The sequence below is a fragment of the Coenobita brevimanus genome, chromosome 24 (assembly GCF_032717465.1).
Source record: "Coenobita brevimanus isolate Jiangsu-jjx chromosome 24, ASM3271746v2, whole genome shotgun sequence".
Classification (NCBI taxonomy): domain Eukaryota; kingdom Metazoa; phylum Arthropoda; class Malacostraca; order Decapoda; family Coenobitidae; genus Coenobita; species Coenobita brevimanus.
In genome coordinates, this window is record NC_136977.1 from 13,453,000 (window position 1) to 13,477,311 (window position 24,312).

Sequence of the window (24,312 nt, forward strand, 5' to 3'; positions counted from 1 at the left end):
CCTGTGACAGGTACCTGGCCATCCTAGGGTTCCTTCATTTCATCAGAAATTACGGGCCTGCACCAAAGGACAGGCTGTGGAAAATAAGACCAATCCTAACAATGCTCAAGGAGTCATTTTCCAGGGTTTTTCATCCATTCCAGAAAGTGGTTACTGATGAGTCACTGGTGTAATTCAGAGGCAGGCTGGCATTTAATATGTGCCGTCAAAGCATCACCGATTTGGCCTCAAATTCTTTGTCCTTTGCGACTGCAAATCTGGATATGTGCTGGATGTGATAGGTTATTCAGCAACAGATGTTGATATACCCAGTGACAACCCTCATGGTTTCTCAGCATCTGTTGTGAAAGTGCTCATGGAAAGGTATTTCACCAGGCATCACATGCTGTATACCTCACTCACTCACTCACTTTCTCTCACTCACTCAGTTACCATTCTCACTTACTCACCACTCTCACTCACCCGCTCAGTCATCATTCTCACTCACTCACTCATCCTCCCACCCACCAACCCACTCACTCAAGCACTCATTCACTTGCTCACACACACACACACACACACACACACACACACACACACACTCTCTAATATAGTAGAGCAAGTTTAAGCAAAAGTGTTGTTCAAATGACAAAATACAGCCAATTAGTGCAGGAATGCACTGATCAAGCTTCAAGCTGTTTCGTCTACCTCATGCAAGTACCAAGGTGATGCATACTTATAAGTAGAATTTTTTCTCAGTAATACCACAAGATGACCACCATCTTTAGTAAAGCAAAAATGGAAGGAGTTAAGAAAAGGGATAAAGGCAGAAAACAGGATGATTTCTACCAGGAACTGGTTGAAATGAAAACATATAACAAAGTAGTAAAGAAGGTGTACAAATTGGAGAAGGCCTTTCAGAGTGAAATGGATGAAATTATGAAGCAATTGCACATGCAGGAGGAGGATAATGAAAAATTAGTAGAGGAATTAAACAAGAAAGACACAACAATAGTTAGGCTATCAGTTAAGGTGGGTTCACTTAGAAGAAAGATTAGTGAAATGGCAAGTACAGTTGTCAACCATGAGTGTATTATGGAGGAGTTCAGAAATGATACATAGACAATTAGGCAAGCAAGCAGTCTGACTGACCAAAGCAGTGATACTGAAGAGAAGATAACCCAGGTAAATGAGGTGATGCAAAGTTACAAAGATGATGTGGAAACTAAGTATGCTGAAATGGTGAAAGAAAATACTTAGAAACAAGAGTTGAAGAAAAAAGCATTAAAAAGGAAATTTAAAAAATAATCCAAAACAACCCAAAATTGGTCAAAGATTCAGCAGATACCAAGAAATCTATAGTGATCACTGGTATAGATGAAGAAGAAATAAGAAAAAAATTTCGAGACAAAAATGGAGATGGCAAATATAATGAGTATATTGAAGGAAATATCAGAAGAAATCTGTACAAAAGACACAGAGGAACACAAAAGGCTGGGGAAATGTGAGACAAGTAAGTCAATGCCCCTGAAAGTAATCTTCCAGAGTGTGAACACTGCAGAGGAAATACTAAAAAAGGCAAAAAAAAAAAAAAAAATCATGGATAAAGAGGAATTTAAAAAACTATGGATAAAAAGATGCCTAACTCAGGAGAAATTTGGAATACTAAAAGAGAAGAGAGAGGAGGAAAAAACAATGAATGAGGGAAGATCAGAAGAGAAAAGCACATTATTTTTAAAAAGTAATTAGATTATAGAGAAAGTAAGAGAGATATCAGAAGTCCTAGTGAGTGATGAAAAGGGTGGCTTTAGGAGTGGCAAAGGATGTGTGGATCAAATTTTTGCAGAGACAGAGAGCAAAGAAGGCTTGTGAGAAGGACCATAAGGTGTTTATAGCATTCAAGGATCTGGAAAAAGCATATGACAAAGTGGACAGAGAAGGACTGTGGAAAGTTTTGCACATTTACGGTGTAGATGGTAAGCTTCTAGGTGCCGTCAAGAGTTTTTATAATGGTAGTGAAGCATGTGTAAGGGTTAATGGGCATCTAAGTGAATGGTTCACGATCAGTGTGGGCATGCAACAAGATTGTGTGATGTCCCCATGGCTGTTCAATATATATACAGTATATGGACTGGGTGATGAGAGAAGTAAAAACATGAGTAATGGAGAGGGGGATGACGTTGGTAATGAACGGTGATGGATGGAATATCTCAAAAATGTTGTATGCTGATGATGCAGTACTACTTGCAAATACCGAACAAGAACTTGGTAGGCTAGTGCAGAGTTTATCTGATGTCTGTGAGTGTAAATGCAGAAAAGAGTAAAGTGATGGTTACTGAGTGAGAAGGTGACTCCCAGTGTGATTTAACAGTCAATGGAGAGAGACTGGAAGTGGTGAAAGAGTTCAAATATCTGGGTACAGTGATAGAAAAGAGATGAAAATGTGCAAAAGAAGTTGAAAGCAGAGTGACACAAGGAAGAAAAGAAGCTGGTGCAATGAAGGCCTTGATAACAAGCAGAGGCTTGAGTGTTGCAGCTGCACGAGGCTTACATGAAGGAGTGTTAGTGCCAACTTTAACATATGGATGTGAGACTATGGTGTGGCATGAAAATGAAAAGTCAAGAGTAAGAGCAGTGGAAATGGGACTGCTGAGAACGTACGTGGAGTACAGAGGGTGGAAAGGATACGAAATAATGTGATTTGTGAAAGATGTGGAGTGAAGAAGTCTGTGGACACCAGAATCGAAGAGAGTGTACTGAGATGGTATGGTCATGTGGAAAGAATGGATAACAACATGGTGATGACAAAGGTATATCTGAGTGAATTTGAAGGAGGGAGGAGGCAAGGTAGGCCAAGAAGAAGGTGGACAGATAGAGTGGATGAGTGTGTGAGGAATAGAGGTCCGGAAGTTGGTGATGCTAGGGAACTGATTGGCTGGATGAATGTTGTGAGGAGAAGTGCATGATCTGGGATTTGGCACCCCTTTCCAGAGTCCGGAGTGACTCTATCGAATACGTTTATGCGAAGCTACAGAACGTAATGAATGTTTTTGGCATATTCGATAGAGCCAGGATTCCAGGGGTCTGAATGATGGGTGAATGGAAGTAGGGCCCAATGGATTGGGCAAATTTGGGCTGTCTGGTAACTGCTACTCCTCACCCTGCCCTAGGGTGTGAAAGAAGGTCCGAATGATGATGATGAATTGGATTGCAGGTACGAAAGTGGTACGTAACCAACAGGGAATGAAAAAGAGGAAGGTAGTAGACTCAAGTCATGACAAGTATGTAAACAAGATGATTAAGTTGATGTACTCAAATGTAGATGGAATGGTGTCTAAATTATCAGAGATAGATGACTATCCCAAAGAAAAGGTATCACATATTATTTGCTTACTGAAACAAAATTAACTCCAAAGATATCAAACGCTACCCTAAACTTTGAGGAATACCATATATGGAGAAGAGACAGAAATTTAAGAAAAGGAGGAGGAATTATAATCTTAACAAAGAAAAATCTACAAGTCAAAGAAATAGAACCAGATATACCCTCACCAGTAGAAATGATTGCATTAGAGCTTAACACATCTGAAGGGAAAGTAATTGTGGCAAATTTATACATGTTGCCCAAAACAAACTCTTGGGAAAGAGATGAATATGAAGACCTGGCAGAATGTACTATACAGAGTTTAAGAACATTAATACACAGAATGGAAGAGAAATCTGAAAGAATTATATTAACTGGAGATTTCAATAAAATATTAATTGGAATACTCTAGATGTAAAAAGCCATGAAATCTGTTGGGATCAAAAGCTCCTGAATCTTGTGCAGTTTTTCCTAACACAGCATTTAAGGAAAACACCAGAAAAAGAGGACTTGATGATCCATCAGTACTATATATTACATATATATATATAGTACTGATGGATCATCAAGTCCTCTTGAAAAGAGAAATTGGCAAGAAAATGAAACTGACAATAAAATGTACCACCCTCATTTCGGCAAATGTGACCATGCAGTACTAAATTGTAACTTCAAGATTGCATATGACGTTACCGGTAATGTTACAAAAAAAAAAAAAAAAAAAAGTCTAAACTACAAAAAGGGAAACTATCACGACATGAAGAAGTACTTCTTAGAAACAGATTGGGAAAAGGAGCCTAGAGGACAAGATTTAAATATAAAGAATATAGAAAATTCCGTGATCTTTATGAAACAGGAGTCCAACATTAAATCCCTCAGCACAAAGAAAGAGAAATGAAAATAAAGAAATGGTTTAATACAGAATGTAAAAAATTGAAGGAAAAAAAGATACTTGCTGTGGAATAGATACAGAAGACACAATCGTGAAAGGCCATATAACAACTATGAACAGGCAAGAAATTATTATACGAAGATAAAGAGGGAGAGTCAGAGACAGTTTGAGGAAGATATTATAAATAAAAGAAGTGACCAATCTTTCTATTTTACAGCTACATCCGAAGCAAAACCAAAGTTAAAGATAAAATAGATGAGGGGCTCATCTACACACAAGAGAAAGATATTTGCGATGCACTAAATAAAAATTTCATATCAGATTTTACAAAAGAAAATAATTTGGAAGAGACGATATGGAACATGCATGCCAACACGTATTACCAGATATACAAATACAGGTATAAGAAAAAAGAAGTACAGGAAGAGTTCAGTAAATTAGACAAAGGAAAAGCAAATGGTCCCAATGAAATTTCAAGTTGGGTGCTACATGAATGTGCAAAGAAGTAACCTATTATTTTTAATTTTCAAGGAATCCTTGGGACAAGGTAAACTACCTGATATTTGGAAGGAAGCAAACATTGTTCCCTTATTTAAGAAAGGGAATAGACATCCATTCAACTACCGACCAGTATCACTAACCAGTGTTGTACGCAAGATATTAGAAAAACTGATAAGAAAAGTTTGGGTAAATCATCTAGAAGAACAGAAGATGATAACAAATAAACAGTTTGGTTTTAGAAAGGGAAAATCATGTGTTACTAATTTGTTGAGCTACTATGATAGAGTAACAGAAACATTACAAAACAGAGAAGGATGGGTAGACAGTATCTATTTAGATTTCAAGAAAGCATTTGACAGAATACCGCACCAAAGACTTTTAAGGAAACTGTACCATCGAGGAGGAATCCGAGGCAAACTGTATTGTTGGATGCAATATTTTCTAAAAAAAAAAAAGAGAAATGAGAACAGTACTAAGGGGAAATTACTCATCATGGAGGGAAGCGCTGCAGGAGTGTACAAAAGAGTTAAGAAGATCATTGTATTTAACCCTTAACCGCCGGCTGACGTATATAGCCATCAAGATTCAGGGCACGGAGCGCCGCCGGCTGACGGGATATACCACAAGCGCCTTCCCGCCACCCTTTGAACTTGCAGCCATTTTCTGTGGCAACCATAGGGTAGGTAGGTACCCAAGGTACCCCACTGATGCACATCTCAATCTGTACACAGCATTGGTAGAGTGTAGTGTGATGTCTTTCTTATCCTCCTTGTTCGATTCCATCCCTTCATGTGTGGGGCTGATTGTATCATCGACCCCAGCGAAAGTTCTGCCCTTACCGCCAGGGAAAGGGCTCAGTGACTGAGCAGGTGTGTGGGAAATTGTGAATAGTAAACAGGTATGCACTAGTGTGTTTTTTTTATACATATGTGAAATGTAAGATATTATAAGCTACATCTAGTAAGTGTTATGAAATAAGTGTTTTATACAGTAGAATCTCACCAATAACGATTTCGACAATAACGTTTTCAGCAATAATGGTAAGTTAGAATAGATACCCAGTTTCTATAATAACGTTTGGATTCATTTGAATAACGGTTATTTTGTGAATGCCAAGTTGTTATACTGCAAAATGTCCATAACAAGATGAGGAATGAAACAGGCAAACAAGAGGAGATGAAAGAAATTGCCTAAAATGTGAGCAGTAGTGAGGAAGAGATGGAGGATCCTCCCCTCCCCACCTCCCCTGACTCGCCCACCGCTGTCCCATCCACCTCCACTGCCCTACCTGACTCACAATCTGCCTCCCCCTCCACCTTCACAGCCCCATGGGACTCACCTGCTCCACCTGGCATACCTGCAACCCCCAACATAATGACTAACTACATTCTGGAAGAAATATAACATTCAACAGGCCGTAAATTTCTTCGTCAATGCCTGGAATAATACAACATTGGCAACCATTAAATATGCCTGGTTGGCACTCCAATCACAACTCAAGTATGCTGAGACACAGAAAGAGCGGCCATCAGAATTAATGACAAATGATTGGACTTGTACATCAGATTTCAAGAAAAAACCAGAAACAGTATCACAATCGAGTGAATGCCTGCCATGAGTCACTCATCACTCACTTTCTTTCACAAAGCTAGCTAGCCGAGGTAGAACAACAGAGCAGGGTTGAGTAGATGATGACATTAGGGACTTTCCTGAAGATTTTGACTTTATGGGGTTTGATGAAGTGTTGATGGAAGTGGGTGACCATGGCGTGTGAGGCAGGAGTGGGGACGAGGCCAGCAAGGGGTCAGGGGGTACACTGCAGTAGCATCCATGCGCAAGCCTTGAAACAATAATCATACCAAACACCTCAGAACTCCTTTAAGATGAGTTTTATATTACTCATGATCATTTCAAAACTACTCTTATTATTTCAGGTAAAAAAAAGTAGTGATAGGAGGGCTCCAGGTGGGAAAAGTGGATAAAAGCCCTGGAGTGGCGGCACCAATAAACCCTTTATACATGTATTTTAAAGCCACACAAATAACGTTTTCGTTAATAATGGCGTTTTTCTGGCACTAATTAGACGTTACTGGTGAGATCCTACTGTAATAAGTTTTACAAGTGCATTGCAATAAGTGTAACTGTTTATGGTTATTTGTGAAACAATGATTGGAAATACCTTGAGTAACCCTATCTAGTACAATGAAAGAAAACCAAAAGTGCATGGGAGAAAGAGAAAATGACCTGGTTGGCTGTAACTAACTTTTTTCCCTCATTACACAGAAAATAATGTTGAATATGTGAGCATTAGCGTATCTGTGATGTGAAGTACAAAAAATGTAAGTTGTGAATAACATTAGTAACATCTTCACGCTGCCTCTGATTAGTACAAATTAGTCACAATTTCTGTGCAAGTAAGTACCTCATACTCAATCATACTGTGTGAAACAGCCAGAGCATTCATCATCATGTTCTTAGGACGAAAGTAGAAGCCTTTCCTTCCCATTTCACCTGAGAAACACCCCCACACCATTACTGATTGTGGGTGCTTAACAGTCGGCACCGTGTAAGCGGGGTCATATCAACTACAGGAGACAGGGTGCACCTGGAACACTTGAAATGTGCTTTCATCGAAAAACAGCTTATCTCCACTCATCCGACGTCAAGTGTGCATACTTCTTGGCAAACTGAATGCACTGCTTCTTCATGCAGTCAGTGAGAAGCGGTTTCATGGCTGTGATGCGGCTTGGCAAACCCAGCTCCTTCTGCAAGCAGTGTTGGATAATTCCAATTGAGACATCTTGTAACAGCTGGGGATGCATTCTCTTCAGTTCTGCTGCTGTCAGTCGAGGAATCTTAATTACTTCCCTCTTCAGAAGCATTATCTGTACCTCTAGAAGTTGTCCTCTACTTTCCACTACCATGCTTGTGCTCTGGTACCTCAAGCAGCAGGCCGCGCGCTGCGGCAAGAATCTTCATGACGGTTGACTTTGTGTGTCCAGTACGTTCACAAAACGTGTTGATAGGCACATGATCCTGCCTCCATGCAATGATGCGGACCCTCTCATCCCTTGAGCAGTACTTTCCAGGCATGACAACTCGACTCTACGAAAATAACAGGGAAAACAATAATGCATACGAAAAAAAGAGGGAGATGCAAGCTCGGAGCGACAGGAACATGTACTCCCACTCTCACTTCTGGGCAAGCACTGACATGCTGAGTGTTTCACCACCTCCTGCCAACACCAGAGGAGTTGCCAGTTACTTCTTGCCCAAAAAATTCACTTGGTAGAGGTGGAAACACAAAGCAAAGACAGACAACTCTCCCATAGAAATTCTGTGTGTAGGTCCTAAGTCAATTTGCGGTGGGTGTAGATATATGTATGTGTGTACTATACAGTAATCCCCGTAATATCCGGAAGCCCAATTTCAGGACATCCCAACTTACTGGACATTTTCGTCCCGGGATCCAATATTCCCAGAATGGGCCAAAAATCGCAAAAAATTAGAAAAAAAGCAGACTTTTTTCCTTCCCGTAATTTGAAATTGCAGCGCGGCGCCGAACAGCTGTTACACCATGGACCCTTCACTCCTTCCTCCCCCCTCCCCCTACCCTGTCAGGGTTGCCATTTGGTATTTTTCACTACCAAATGTGGGACACTTTGGTAATGAATCAGAATAATACAATACCAAACGGATTTTTCACATGTATGAGGATACACAGGATAGAGATGGTGGATTGTTTGCTCTCTTTGATTAATTTTGTAACCTATATAGCGTGATAATAATCAACACGCTGTTACTTATAAGAAGAGTGATTACATGTATTTCCACTTGTATATATAATTAGTGAAGAATAGATGCTAGCTTTACGAATTTGGTAATGAAAATTGAGGAGTTTAGTAATGTGGATGTTGCGATCTGGCAACTCTGTTACCCCATCATCAACAGTCACAGCCTAACTCTGATCGAGAGCAGATGTTTATCGCAATGCAAGGCACATGTGCTCACTTTTTGTGAATAAACAGTGAATAAACTGCAATACCTCACCACTAGAACACACGGGAATTTACAATGTTGTGCAGTGTTAAGAAATCCGAATTTAGAGTGCAAAGGATTAACTGTGGAGTGCAAACTGGTGGTTGAAACCAGTCCAGGAACCAGGGACTTGTTGTAAATACCCAGAATGTATAATATTGTATAAATTCACCTCTAAAACCTCATTCTCTGGTTCTTTTGCATTTATTTCAGTCTTTTATGTCCCTTATTGGTGTGATTTGGGTCTTAAATAGGTGCTATACATGTCCAGAGGGAGTTGTATAGGTGTTCTTCTCAGTTAGGGTCCATAAGTACAAGTCCAGGAGGCTGGGGCCCACTATCCGGACAGGACCACTTTTCGGACGTGCCTTTGGCTCTATTACATCGGATATTGGGGGGATTACTGTATACAGTATACATATATATATATATATATATATATATACTATATATACAGTAGGCTCGCCTACTGCGCGAGCTCAGAGTGCGCGAATCGCATTGTGCGCAAGTGACCAAAAATCATAACCAAAAACATTGAATGAGCGAGTTTACCTGACAGAACGCGTGGTAGAGGTAAGGAGTGGCTCACAAAGGCCATTTTCCATTAGTAAGTGACTCCCACCCCCACACAACGCACCAATAGTGACCTAGAGGCTCGTGGGGAAGGTGCTCAAAAGGAGTCTACAGTAAGATCTCGCCAATAGCAACTTCGACAATAACGTTTTCAGCAATAACAGTAAGTTAGAATAGATACCCAGTTTCTATAATAATAATGCTTATTTTGTGAATACCAAGTTGTCATACTGCCAATACGTCCATAACAAAATAAAGAATGAAACAAACATGCAAGATGTGAGCAGTAGTGAGGAGGAGAGGGAGGATCCTCCCCTCACCACCTCCACTGACTTGCCCGTCGCCGTCCCCTCCTCCTCCACTGCCCCACCTAACTCACCAGCTGCCTCCCCCTCCACCTCCACAGCTCCACCTGACTCACCTGCTTCACCTGGCATACCTGCAACCCCCACCAAAATGACTCTTGCTGCATTCTGGAAGAAATGTAACATTCGACAGGCCGTAAATTTCTTTGTCAAAGCCTGGAATAATACAACATTGGCAACTGTTAAACAGGCGTGGAGTGGCTGGGGTGGCGGCGGGGGCAGTCTAAGTGCGTTGCCACGCCTCAGAACCCGTGTTATTTAAGTCCATCAGGCTTGTTGTCTACGGTTGTTAAGGTGACACCCCATATTTTTGTTGGCCTGTTGTCTACTGTTGTTAAGGTGACTGCCCATATTTTTGTTGGCTTGTTGTCTACTGTTGTTAAGGTGACTGCCCATATTTTTGTTATTGTAGCTATATCTGAAGTACAATGTCTGAAAAATTTGATCTTTATTATGTCTCTAAGGGCCAAAAAAAGGTCCAGGTATGAGGGGGTACCACCCATATGTAATTTTTCGCATAAGATTATGTATTCTCAATGCGTGAATTCACACTGCGCGAGTTTGTGGACTGCTCAATCTCTCGTGCACTGTGCGAGCCAACTGTATATATATTTATAATGATATGTACAGTTTTGATTCTCGAATTTCGACAGACATGGGCACCTAATAATCACCGCGAAATTCAAATAACTGAAATTTAAACTGAACTTCTTATGGGAAAAATTAGTTTGAGTCCGGGGCCTCTGAACCAAACTATGTAAAATCATGATTTTTTGCCCACACCCCCTGTAAACTTTATGAACTATAATTGTGGTTAAGTAACTGTAGTTCTGCATTGTATTGCCATACTGTAGTATAGAATATGGATTTTCACCTTGTCAGCATGTGTATACTTGGTGTATTTCTGCCCTTTCCTGTACTGCCATTTCTCCTTTGGCTGCGAAGATTTAGAGGTGCCAGGCTGCTCTCGTCCATTACCACTGCTACCCAAAGAACCACTCTTGCTTGCCATCTTGAAACAGGTAAGTTGTGACGAAAATATAGAGAAAATACATACAACTAAATTGCTGTCCACACGTGGAAGGTACAGGCTAAAAGTGTGGCGCTTGGCTGTAGAGGGCTGGCAGGACAGTTGCAAGATGGCCGCCAACAATAGAACATCGCCTTCCACACAGCTTGTTGTTGTTGTTGGCACCTACTCCCATCCAGGAGTTCTTGTCTTAAACAAGACAACTTTTTTTTTTCTCTCTCTATTGTTCATTTCTATGTTCCTCCTTATATTCATAATTACTTCTCTTCATTTCAGTATGCTGCCCACTGTATTTGCTACCACCTGTAATTCATTCTGTTTTAGTATTTCTATCATTGATTCTGTTCCTTTAATTTCTCTTTATCTTTGTATGCCTCACTTATGAATAAATGATGTTGATTTTCATTCTCTTCTTGACACATGTCACATTTAGGTTAGGCTCATACTTTTTCTGATAATTTCCCTTCACTTCTAGCATTCTGGTTCCTATAAAAAATATTATCTTTGCTTGTTTTGGTTGGAGTCGCGCCCTAAGAGCATCGAAAAACGCAATTTTGCATCGAAAAGTGAGGTAGGTGGACCACTCCAAAACGCATCAAAATTCCAATCGTCGAATTCTGAACTGTCGAAAGTCGAGAATTGACTGTCTATATATATATATATATAAATACACACACACACACCGTTATCCGGTGCATTGATAACCGACCAAACACGAGAAATAGGGGAACATTCCTACAATCTGAACAATCTGAATGTCCGTCACCTCACTTGTCCAACACCCAACCTCTCCAGTTCCTCCCTTCCTCCCTCCACTCCCTCTCTTCTCTCCCCCATTCCATCTCCATCCCCCACCAAACTCAGCACTGCCAGGCATGTCTCACTCCGTATCCCCCTGCCTTCCCCCACTCCTGGTTGTGTGCCTCTCCATCCCCCCACCCTCCCATTGTCTCCCGTGTGTATTTACCTAATTGTACTTACCTAATTGTGATATACAGGAAATGAGCTAAGCTCGTGGGGACCCATCTCTGTTTCTCAAAAAGTCAAATTTAGCTTTAAACTCGTTTAAGTTTTTAGACTGGACGATCTCTTTGTCCAGGCTATTCCACAGGCCTATACATCTATAAGGAAAACTATATTTCTTGATATCCTTCAAGCAGCTTCGTTTCTTCAGTTTCATTCCGTGTCCTCTTGTTACTCTCTTATCCCATAGAAACAGATCTTCTTTGTCAATTTTATCTACTCCCACCATGGTCCTGAACATTGCAATCATGTCTCCTCTCTTTCTCCTTTCTTCTAGGGAAGGCAAATCCAGCCTTTCCAACTTCTCTCTATACAACAGATCTGCCAGACTGGGGACCATCTTGGTTACTGTTCTTTGTACTCTCTCAATCTTATTTATATCTATCTTTTTGTGTGGGGACCACACTACTGCTGCATATTCTAACCTAGGGCGAATCATGGCAAATATCAATTTTTTCATCTTCTCCTCATCCATATAATGAAAAGATTCTCTTATTTCAGTCAGGAGTTTATATGTCTCTCTAACTGCCTTGTTAATGTGTTTTTCAGGTGACAAACTGTCCTGAACCAGCACTCCCAAATCTTTCTCTTCTCTCGCTTTTGTAATTGGTTCATTACCCATCAAATAATTCAATGATGGCCTCTTGGTACTTTTACCCATTTCCAGTATTTTACATTTCTTTGCATTAAATTTCATTTCCCACATCCGGCTCCAATCGTGTATCCTATCCAGATCCACCTGCAGCATTTTACAATCCCCCTCAACCTCTACCTTCCTAAGATCTTTGCATCATCAGCAAACAGACTTACAAAACTGTTCACTCCATCTACCATATCATTTACATAAACCAGGAACATTACTGACGCCAACACTGAGCCCCGTGGGGCTCCACTTGTTACTTTCCTCCATCCAGACATCCTATCCTTTATTACTGTTCTCATTTGTCTGTCTCTCATCCATTCAAGAAGGTTCCCCTTCAGTCCTCCTATATGCTCTAGTTTCCACATCAGTCTCTTATGAGGTACCTTGTCGAAGGCCTTCTCCAAATCTAAATGCACACAATCCACCCAACCATCTCTCTCCTGAGGCAAGTCAATTGCTCTTGAGTAAAAACTCAACAAGTTGGAAACACATGACCTTCCACTTCTAAATCCAAACTGACTTTCAGCCAAAACGTTCATCTCTTCCAAATATTTTATCCATCTATCTTTCAGAATTCTCTAGCACAATTTTGCGACCATGCTGGTTAGAGACACTGGTCTATGATTCAGGGGTTCTTCCCTGTTTCCTCCCTTATAAACTGGTACCACATTTGCCCTCTTCCATTCTTGAGGCACTTTCCCCTCTTCCAGAGAACACACAATCAAACTGTGAATCTTATCCGCCAGTTGTTCTCTGCATTCCTACAGTACCCAATTAGAGATTCCATCTGGTCCTGGGGCTTTCCTTACATCTTGAGTTTCCAGTAAATTATACACTTCCTGTACTCCCACTTTTATATCTTTTATCACTATATTTCTAGTCACTCCCTCCCCTTTCACAAACTCACTTTCACTAGTGAAAACTGACTGGAAACGTTTGTTCATTATTTCTGCTTGCACTGCTCCATCTTTATAGACCTCTCCTACTTTCAGTTTGGTGATTCCTTCCTTCTGTTTCAGTTTGCCATTGACAAATCTATAAAACAGTTTGGGTTCATTCTTACATTTGTCTATTATACCTTTTTCAAAATTCCTTTCTTCCTCTCTACGTATTCTTGTGTAATCGTTTCTAGTTCTTTTATATTCTTCCTTTGTTCTGTTGTTGCCTCTCTTTCTCCAATTGTTCCATGCCGTGTCTCTCCCTTTTTTTGCTATCATACATCTTCTATTAAACCACTCCTTTTTTGTTTTCTTTCTCCCTTACTCTTGGCACAAATTTTTCCACTCCTGAATTACAGAAGGCTAGAAAAATATCCCATTTCCTCTGTATCTCTCTTGTTTCTCTGAATTTTCTCCAATCTGCATTTTCGAAAAATTTTCTCAATCCTGTGAAATTTGCTTTCCCAAAGTTGTATCTTCCCAGCCTATAAAGCTCGTCTCTTGGCTCCACGTTCCCTGTTATCATCTGGAACTCAATGACCACATGATCACTCTTTCCAATAGGACACAGATACTCCAAGGATTCTATTACATCGGGTTCTTTGGTAAACAGTAAGTCTAGTCTTGCTGGTGTGTCCTCACCTCGGAACCATGTCTCTTCTTTGACTCATTGTGTCATCACATTGTTCATTGCTATATTTAATAATCTAGTGCCCCACGATTCCTCGCCGCCTCTTGAGTCCCATTCCTCCCAGTTCACCTCTTTACAATTGAAGTCACCCATTATAATTATATTGTTGCTTTTCTCAATCTATCTATCTATCTATCTATTGCCAGACGCCTCAATCCCGTTTGGGGTGGCCACAAACAAATCGCCTCCAAGTCGCCCTGTCCCCCGCCATTTCACTACCCTGCTCCCAACTCACACCCCCCTCTCTCATATACCTCTCCACCCCATCCCTCCATCTCATCCTCGGTCTCCCCCTCCCTCTTCCACCCTCCACCTCACTCACATTTTCTGTAAATAACTAGCCATGTCTGACAATATTTCCTGGTATTCATCATCATTCCATGCTCTTGTCTTAGGGGGAACAAACTACTGCCACATCTCTCTTCCTATTCTCTCCAGTTTCTAATTTCATATTTATCACTTCGGCCCTGCCTTCTCCCATTTCCACGGTATCTACATTTATGTTGTTCTTCACTGCTATCATCATCCCTCCTCCCGTTTTTTCTTTTCTGTCTCTTCTCCACAGTTTGTATTTACCATCTCCCATATGAACATCAATATCTTCTCTTAATTTGGTCTCTACAAAGCACATAACATCAGGTTCATGTACCCTCAAAAAATCGTTGATTTCTAGCCTTGCCGATAATAAACCATCAACATTAGTATATGCCACCTTCAAATTATTTTTGATGTTTTTTATACTCTCTTTTTTACCTTTGCTTCCTTTACTAGCTCCTTTATTTTAGCTCATTCTTCCTCATCTGCATCTCTCCTTATCCAAACATCTTTGAACCCTTCCTTGTCTGATAATTTCCATGTTCTACTGATAATTTCATTAACTGTTGCCTGATACCTAAACTTAACCTTCAATGGCCTTGCCCCTCCTTCCTCGTACTTTCCTAACCTAAACACCTCTTCAATCTCTTCTTGAACTTCATTGTTTTCCTCCATGACTACTGATATTATTTCTTTAACCTTACTCAGTTCTTCGCTTTCTCTTTCTGATCTTATTGTCATATGTTTTTCTTTAACTCCTGAAATTATTACACATTTTTTCTTATCTGCTACATCCCTAACTAAAGATTCTCTGCTTCTCAGTACCCTAACCACTTCTTTCTCCACCTTTTCCTTGCTTTGTTGTTCTATAATCTCTTTCAAATTTACATTTCCCTCTTCCTGAATTTTCTTCCACCCCTTATGTTGCTCCTTGATTTCTTTAATGTGCTCGTCCTGTATCTAGTTTGCTTTTCATCCTGTCTTCTTCTTCTTCCAACCTCTTATTCTCCCTCTTGAGCTGTTTTATTTCATTTGATGCTGATTCATTACTTACTTTCAATTCTGTGACTTCTCTTTCTTGCTCTACACTGCGTTTGCAAACTTTTCCAGTTTACTTCGTAAAGCTATGATCTCTCTCTCCTGCTCTTGTATTCATTCCAGTGTCTCTAATTACTACCCATACCTTTTTTATTTCCTGGACATTCCTCTCCGCTGCTTTCTCTACTCCAGCTACTCTTGTTTGGTTCAACATAGTACTTGCATTTCCCACATCAACTTTGGAGAAGCCCTCGAATTCCTTTTCGTGGTTTGTAAACAAAACTCCGTCGCCCTCCGCCATTGTGCAACCATATGGAATCTTTCAATTTCCACTGTAGCTTCAGCTCGTTGACCGAAACATGCTGGGTTTTTTTTACTATTAACCGACAGTACCACCACTCACGCACTCATTTTCACAATCACAATAGGCTGGTCTCCTTTTTTGCCGTTGATTTAGCGATTATCTCTGCATGATCCAGGAAGAGCTCCGTCTCTGTCGGCGACGTGTGTGTGTGTGTGTGTGTGTGTGTGTGTGTGTGTGTGTATTTACCTAATTGTGATATACAGGAAATGAGCTACACTTGTGGGGTCCTGTCTCTGTTTCTCAGTAAGTCAAATTTAGCTTTAAACTCGTTTAAGTTTTTAGACTGGACGATCTCTTTGTCCAGGCCATTACACAGGTCTATACATCTATAAGGAAAACTATATTTCTTGATATCCTTCAAGCAGCTTCGTTTCTTCAGTTTCATTCCGTGTCCTCTTGTTGCTCTCTTATCCCATAAAAACAGATCTTCTTTGTCAAATTTATCAACTCCCACCATGGTCCTGAACACTGCAATCATGTCGCCTCTCTTTCTCCTTTCTTCTAAGGAAGGGATATCCAGTTTTTCCTGCCTCTCTCTCTGTACAATAGATCTGCCAAACTGGGGACCATATTGGTTGCTGTTCTTTGTATTCTCTCAATCTTGTTTATATCTTTCTTTTTGTGTGGGGACCACACTACTGCTGCATATTCTAACCTGGGGCAAATCATGGCCACTATCAATTATCTCCTCATCCATATAATGAAAAGCTACCCTTATATTAGTCAGGAGTTTATACGTCTCTCTAACTGCCTTGTTAATGTGTTTTTCAGGTGACAAACTGTCCTGGACCAGCACTCCCAAATCTTTCTCTTCACTCGCTTTTGTGATTGGTTCGTTACTCATCAAATAATTCAATGATGGCCTCTTGGTACTTTTACCCATTTCCAATATTTTACATTTCTTTGCATTAAATTTCATTTCCCATACCCGGCTCCAATCGTGTATCCTATCCAGATCCTCCTGCAGCATTTTACAATCCTCCTCAACCTCTACCTTCCTCAAGATCTTTGCATCATCAGCAAACAGACTTGCATAACTATTCACTCCATCTACCATATCTATCTATCTATCTACTGCCAGACGCCTCAATCCCGTTTGGGGTGGCCACAAACAAATCGCCTCCAAGTCGCCCTGTCCCCCGTCATTTCACTCCCCTGCTCCCAACTCACACCCCCCTCTCTCATATACCTTTCCACCTCATCCCTCCATCTCATCCTCGGCCTCCCCCTCCCTCTTCCCCCCTCCGCCTCACATACACTCTCTTCGTCAGTCTTTCACCCTCCATCCTCTCCACATGGCCAAATCACCTCAGTGTGTTCCTCATAATGCTTCCTATCACATCCACATCCACACCACAACGCTCCTTTATATCCTCATTCGTCAGCCTGTCTCTCCATGTGACTCCACAGGCTCCTCTTAAATAACTCATTTCCACTGCTCTTACTCTTGACTTGTGTCCTTCCAACAACGTCCAAGCTTCACTTCCATACATTAGAGTTGGTATCACAATACTGTCATGTAGTAACTTTTTCACTTCCATGCTCACTTCCCTGTTTCTTATCACTGCTTTCAAAGAACCAGCAACCTTTCTTCCCTGCTGTACCCTTTCAAGCACTTCACCCTCCAATCCTCCATCCTTACTCATCACACTACCCAAGTACTTAAACGTACTCACATTTTCCAATTCTTCACCATCCAACCTCGCTGTACATTCACTGACTTCACCTCTCTCAAAGACCATCACTTTACTCTTCCCTACATTCACCTTTAGATTCCATTTCTTACACACTCTCCCAAACTCATCCACCAAGCCTTGCAGCTCCCCTTCGTTTTCACTCAACAACACAGTATCATCTGCAAACAACAGTACAGGGAGTTTCCAAACACTATCCTCTCTCACCAGGGTCACTCCAACATCCACTACCCTACCTTGTACCTCCTTTATTACCCCATCCATGTACAGACTGAACAACCATGGAGACATGACACATCCTTGTTTCAACCCAACTTTCAAAGAGAAAAATTCACTTAGTTCATCATCCACACGCACTGCAGCCTTCGCACCATCGTACATACTCTTCACAGCATTCAACAACTTCCCATCTACTCCATATATTCTTAACACTTTCCACAATCCTTGTCTATCCACCTCGTCATATGCTTTCTCCAAATCTAACATATCATTTACATAAATCAGGAACATTACTGGTGTCAACACTGACCCCTGTCGGACTCCACCTTCTACTTCCCTCCATCCAGACATCCAATTCTTTATTACTGTCCTCATTTGTCTCTCTCTCAAAAAGACTCTCATCCATTCCAGGAAGTTCCCCTGCGGTCCTCCTATATTCTCTAGTTTCCACATTAGTCTCTTATGGGGCACCTTGTCGAAGGTCTTCTCCAAATCTAAATACAGTAGAAGTCCGATTTTTCGACATCTAAGGGACCAGGCAAGTGCCGAAAAATCAAAATTGCCGAATTATCAAAAACCCTACCCACTCAGTACCTTATTTGTTTCGGTGAACACTATCATCACTACTCATATCATTACAAATGTGTTTGGAGAGAGTACTGTAGTTCCTTCCTGATCTTCATTCATCACTCACTGCGAAGCCTTCTCCTTTACTTACCATTTTGACACATATCCACATCTAACCTTGACTACATCACGCCTATTAAACCATACACTTTGCTCAATCACATAGGTGTTTCAAAAACTCATACCACATCAAGTACAGTATTCCTTTTCCTGATGCATTTCTCTTCAAGTAAATGGAATTCTCAGTCCTTAACCAATGAAATGCATAAATCTGGAGTGTAGATTTATTTGATGCGGCCTGAGCTGTAACTCACTCCATGGATTAAGTTGCTAATGCTCTCCATACCCTACATAACCAAAGTTCAAAAGCTGCAACAGGGAGATCACAAATACCCTCTGGTGACATACAATGAATACTCAGGCTTTGCTGAGTCACTCTCAACTGATAAAAATTACAGTATGTGGCATTAGCTGAAACAGAATATTAGAGTTTCCCAATCATGACAGGGTTATGGTGACAGCATTCTGTGAACACTGAGGCTCCTATGATTCACTCTCAGTCTAATAAAATCATCTTGTGTTGGCTAGATCAGAGTACTAGAGCTGTCCCTGGCATTAGAGAAATAAAAAATAAACATAAGGAGGCAATATACAACTCACATGCCATAAGCACTGCCCAGCTGGTGTTCTGGGATGATGAGGGAAACCATGGGCCAGAGAGCACTGGCCAGCAGGGAGTAGGACACACCCAAGATACTCTGAAAAGAAGTTTACTTTCACCAACGTATTTTTATTTAAGTTTTCCTTCTGTCACACTCAAAATTTGATATTTGCAGCAATATGGCTCTGGATTCTCTTGTAAATGATACATTGCTTTGGACTCCCTGGCCAAGTTGTTAATGTTGTTTAACCCCGGTCTGTTTGGCCAACAAAACTGTCGATCACAAGTATACAACTGCTTCCATGGGGTAGTAAGTACAGTACATACACCACACAGGGAACTGGCACCCTCTTGTGGTAGACAGTGCCTCATAAGTGTCTTTCCCCACCATGAGGTGCAGAGATATATGAAAAGCTTTGGCTCCTGGATGGATGCCACAGCTGCTTCACTCCCCTCATGGTAGAAAGCCTCACAATGTGTAGGCTCCTCATCAGTGTTGCCCTGGTCAAATAAAACCCTGTTCCTTATTTCCACCCTTTACCTCAACCAAAGGCAACGATGAGGAGTCTAGATATGGTGATGCTATGAACTGTATTCAGATGCCACATCTCATAATTTACCTGCATCTCACCGCAGAGAAGGCCCTTGGCTCCTCCTCCCCTCAAGAGAGAGAGAGAGAGAGAGAGAGAGAGAGCAGTTGCCCCTATGCAGGAGATGGCATCCTGCCAGGCTGACTGAGGTCCTTGGAGGACACAGGTTAGGTCAGGGAGGTTCTGCTTCTAAGTCAAAGTTACAGTTGCTTCTTTTCACTGGGGTGCAGAATGCCACAACGGGTAAGGTCCCCTCCAGCACTTAGTGCTTGATTCTTAACCCCTAAGGTCCTAAACGGCCCAGTGAGGATTTGCATTACTTTGACACCCTGCCAACAGAACAATTGCAATAAAAAACTGCATTCAAATTTTCCCGCTTCTTACCCCCTGGGGGTAGGGGGGTTTTTCAAGAATACTCCCCCAGTATCCCTGCTTTCGTAAAAAGCGACTAAAAGGGTTGGCGGAGGGTTAGTGCCCCTCTCCGGAAAACAACTAACTAAAAAGACAAACAAGAAGCCTCGGACAAGGACTGACCAAACGATGACGACCCAGGACCGGACAAAGGACTTGGTAATGGCAACATGGAATATAAGAGGAGCGAATGATGAGGTGAAAGAGAGAGAGATTGTCCAGGTGCTTGAGGGTGCGAAAGTGGATGTATGTGGAATAACTGAAACAAAATGGAGAGGAAAAAGTGTGAGAGAATGGGAGTATGGATGGGGTATATGTGCAGGAGTAGGTGAGAATGAGAGGGCAAAGGAAGGAGTATGTATAGTTGTGAGTAAAAGACGGAAGTAGAGCATAAGACAGTATGGATCACTTGGGTCAAGGATTGTGTGGGTAAGGTTGAAAGTTGGAATACAAATGTGGGTGACTGTGTGAGTATGCGCCAACGCAAGATCGTGCTAGCAGAGTGAGAGAAGAGTTCTGGACAAATGTGGAAGTGTACATGGAAAAGTTTGGAAGGAATGAGAGAGTGTTTTTGATCGGTGATATGAATGTAAAAGTAGGGAATGTGAAGGTCGATGGAACAGTTGGTGAGTGGGGTGTGCCTGCTGAGACAGATGAGAATGGCAGTGTGTTAGTGGACATTTGTGCTGGGAGGGGGTTGGTGATAGCCAATACCCTCTTCAGGCATAAAATGATCCACAGGTATACATGGCGAGTGATGAGAAGGGTGGGTGGTGAACTGAATGAAAGGAAGGCAGTGATTGATTATGTGTGTGTGGATGAAAGGATGCGAAGACGTGTAATGGATGCAAGGGCTTATAGAGGTTGGAGGAGTGGACTTTCTGACCACAACTTGGTGGTGGCCAAAATTAGGATCCAAGTAAGATGGAGAAATAGAAGAAGGGAAACATGAGAGGAAGGAGTACTTGCAAGGAGAGTGGAAAGGTTACAAGAGGATGAGAAAAAGACAGAGTATAAGAGAGAAGTGGAGGAACGATTGGGCAAATATGAATTGGAGCTGATGGGGGACGTGGAAGGTGTGTGCAGGATATTTACAGAAGAAATATGTGCAGCATGTGATGTGGTGTGTGGGAGGAAGAGAAGACGGAGGGGGGTGCAAGGACCAGCGTGGTGGACTGAAGAGGTGAGACAGGCTGTGGTACAAAAGAAGAAAGCATACAATGAATGGATGAGAAATAGGGGCGTGGAAGAAGTTGAGAGGCGGAAGAGAGACTTATATGTAGAAAGAAAGAGAGAGGTGAAAAGATTAGTAAGAGAGAGTAAGAAGAGAGTGGATGAGGAATTTGGAAGGAATTTGAGTGTAAAGTGGAGGGACTAAGAAAATGTTCTGGAATGAGGTGAAGAGAGTAAGACAGGGTGGAAGTGAGGTTAGCAGAGGAGTGAAAGATAAAAATGGTAGATTACTAGTGGAGAAGGGAGAAAAAGTGAGCAGATGGAGTGAACACTTTAAGGACTTGTTGAACATAGAGGATGGAAGTAATGTGAGTACAAGTGGCTGGGGAATGGCTGGGAGGAGGAGGGAGGTGAGAAGAAAGGAAGAAATCAGTAGGACAGAAGTTGTGGAAGCAATGAAGAAAGTTAAATTGGGGAAAGCCCCAGGAATTGATGGAGTGTGTGGTGAAATGCTGAAGCATGGGGGAGAGATAATAGTAGAATGGATGTGGAAGATGTGTAGACTGGCCTGGGAGGAAGGTAGAGTCCCGGAGGATTGGAAGTCAGGTATAATTATTCCCTTGTACAAAGGAAAAGGGGAAAAAGAAGCGTGTGGTAATCATAGGGGCATTTGTCTTCTTAGTATAATAGGAAAAGTGTATGGTAGGATACTTATTGACAGAGTCAGAGAAAGAACAGAGGAAATAGTTGGAGAAGAACAGGGAGGCTTTAGGAAGGGACGAGGTTGTGTAGATCAGATATTCATTCTTAGATCTTTAGTGGAAAAGTTTCTAGAGAAGGGAAAGAAGTTGTATGCAGCTTTCATGGATTTGGAGAAAGCATATGACAGGGTGGATAGACAAGGATTGTGGAAAGTGTTAAGAATATATGGAGTAGATGGGAAGTTGTTGAATCCTGTGAAGAGTATGTACGATGGTGCGAAGGCTGCAGTGCGTGTGGATGGTGAACTAAGTGAAATTTTCTCTTTGAAAGTTGGGTTGAAACAAGGATGTCATGTCTCCATGGTTGTTCAATCTGTACATGGATGGGGTAATAAAAGAGTTACAAGGTAGGGTAGTGGATGTTGGAGTGGCCCTGGTGAGAGAGGATAGTGTTTGGAAACTCCCTGTACTGTTGTTTGCAGATGATACTGTGCTGTTGAGTGAAGATGAAGGGAAGCTGCAAGGCTTGGTGGATGAGTCTGGGAGAGTGTGTAAGAAATGGAATCTAAAGGTGAATGTAGGGAAGAGTAAAGTGATGGTCTTTGAGAGAGGTGAACTCAGTGAATGTACAGCGAGGTTGGATGGTGAGGAACTGGAAAATGTGAGTATGTTTAAGTACTTGGGTAGTGTGATGAGTAAGGATGGAGGTCTGGAGGGTGAAGTGCTTGAAAGGGTACAGCAGGGAAGAAAGGTTGCTGGTTCCTTGAAAGCAGTGATAAGAAACAGGGAAGTGAGCATGGAAGTCAAAAAGTTACTACATGACAGTATTGTGATACCAACTCTAACGTATGGAAGTGAAGCTTGGACGCTGTTGGAAGGACACAAGTCAAGAGTGAGAGCAGTGGAAATGAGTTATTTAAGAGGAGCCTGTGGAGTCACATGGAGAGACAGGCTGACGAATGAGGATATAAAGGAGCATTGTGGTGTGGATGTGATAGGAAGTGTTATGAGAAAAACACTGAGGTGGTTTGGCCATGTGGAGAGGATGGAGGGTGAAAGACTGACGATGAGAGTGTATGTGAATGAGGTGGAGGGGGGAAGAGGGAGGGGGAGGCCGAGGATGAGATGGAGGGATGGGGTGGAGAGGTATATGAGGGAGGGGGGTGTGAGTTGGGAGCAGGGCAGTGAAATGGCGGGGGACAGGGCAACGTGGAGGCGATTTGTTTGTGGCCACCCCAAACACGATTGATGCGTCTGGCAATAGACAGATAAATTTCTTGATGTAACCTACTCCAAGACCATCCCAGCTACGAGCTGTGAGGGAGGGAGGAGGGCTCCAGCCCACCAACATAGTGGGGGTTGATCCCCCCCCTGACCTGTCTCTCCCTCTGCCTTCCCCCTCAATCGATGCCTTATGTGACATATCCCACTCTTTCTATCCTTCCTACTGCCACTAGACCATAGAGGTGAAATTTGGCTATAGCAGTGACTCCCCTTCTGCTCCCCCCTCCACTCACCTTATCCCCCAGGCTTCGCTGCGGAGGGACATATGCCTCACCACTTCTCCTTCCTACTTGAATGTGGAGATAAAGGTGATATTTCCATGCTCTACACTTCCTCCCTTTGGAAATTCCCCAACCTCCCTCCACCTTCCTCCTTTCCTCCACTGTATTACTTCCCTACACCCTCGCGTGACGCATCAAATGAGGATTCATTTCCCAAATTTATTGCATTTTATAAACCTAAAATAAGACTTTGCTTTTATTGTAGCAATACCTAGTGTATGTATGGTAAAATGTGTGTATGTTATTAGCCCAATGTAATGTACATTATTGGAAATTTACCATGAATTACCGAATTTTTTGTGAGCAGCATCTCTATGCCACTGCTTTTTACACCTTTAGCATTGTAATTATTTGTTTTTCTATGGTAAGTGAAACAATTTTGCACATATAAAGCCATGTTATACCTTATGTTAAGATATATCATAATATTTTAATACATTATTATGTTTGTAGTACTGAGTTCATCGATGAATGTATCATTTCTATTTTTTGGAGGGAAATTTTTTTCCAGGAATGTTTTTTTTCAGGATATGATATTTTTTGTTCCGGTTTGGCTAGGCAAAGTTCAATCGTGTCTAGGAACATTATTCACCTTGAATATTGTGAGTTTTGATAGGTGAGTCACCGTAATGAGGCCATTTTCTGTGACGTACTGCCTCTCGCCAGGCTGGGAAGGGTAACTATTATTTCCTTTGCTGCGCTGCTGTGCAAGAACTACTCTGTCAATCTGGACAAGACTTACATCTTCATGTGTGTAAATTATTGTCCTTGAAATATATGCCATAAATTCTGACAATTACAAAATCTGAAAAAACACCCCTTTTTTGCAGTTCGGGGGGAGGGGGGTGAGCAAATTGCAGACTTTAGGGATTAACAAAATCATACCTCTAGTCCCTACTGATCCTTCACAACAAGACTTC

At 41.7% G+C, this 24,312-nt stretch overlaps 1 protein-coding gene across 2 annotated transcripts in view; it reads right to left on the bottom strand.

Moving 5' to 3' along the window:
- Window positions 1-24,312, bottom strand: part of LOC145393490 (lysosomal dipeptide transporter MFSD1-like) — a 306,345-nt gene that overhangs the window by 62,940 nt on the left and 219,093 nt on the right. For both annotated transcript variants that reach the window (XM_080267611.1, XM_080267610.1), the window contains exon 8: window positions 18,952-19,049. In XM_080267611.1, the coding sequence (XP_080123737.1) occupies window positions 18,952-19,049 (98 nt within the window). The remainder of the gene's footprint in view (window positions 1-18,951; window positions 19,050-24,312) is intronic.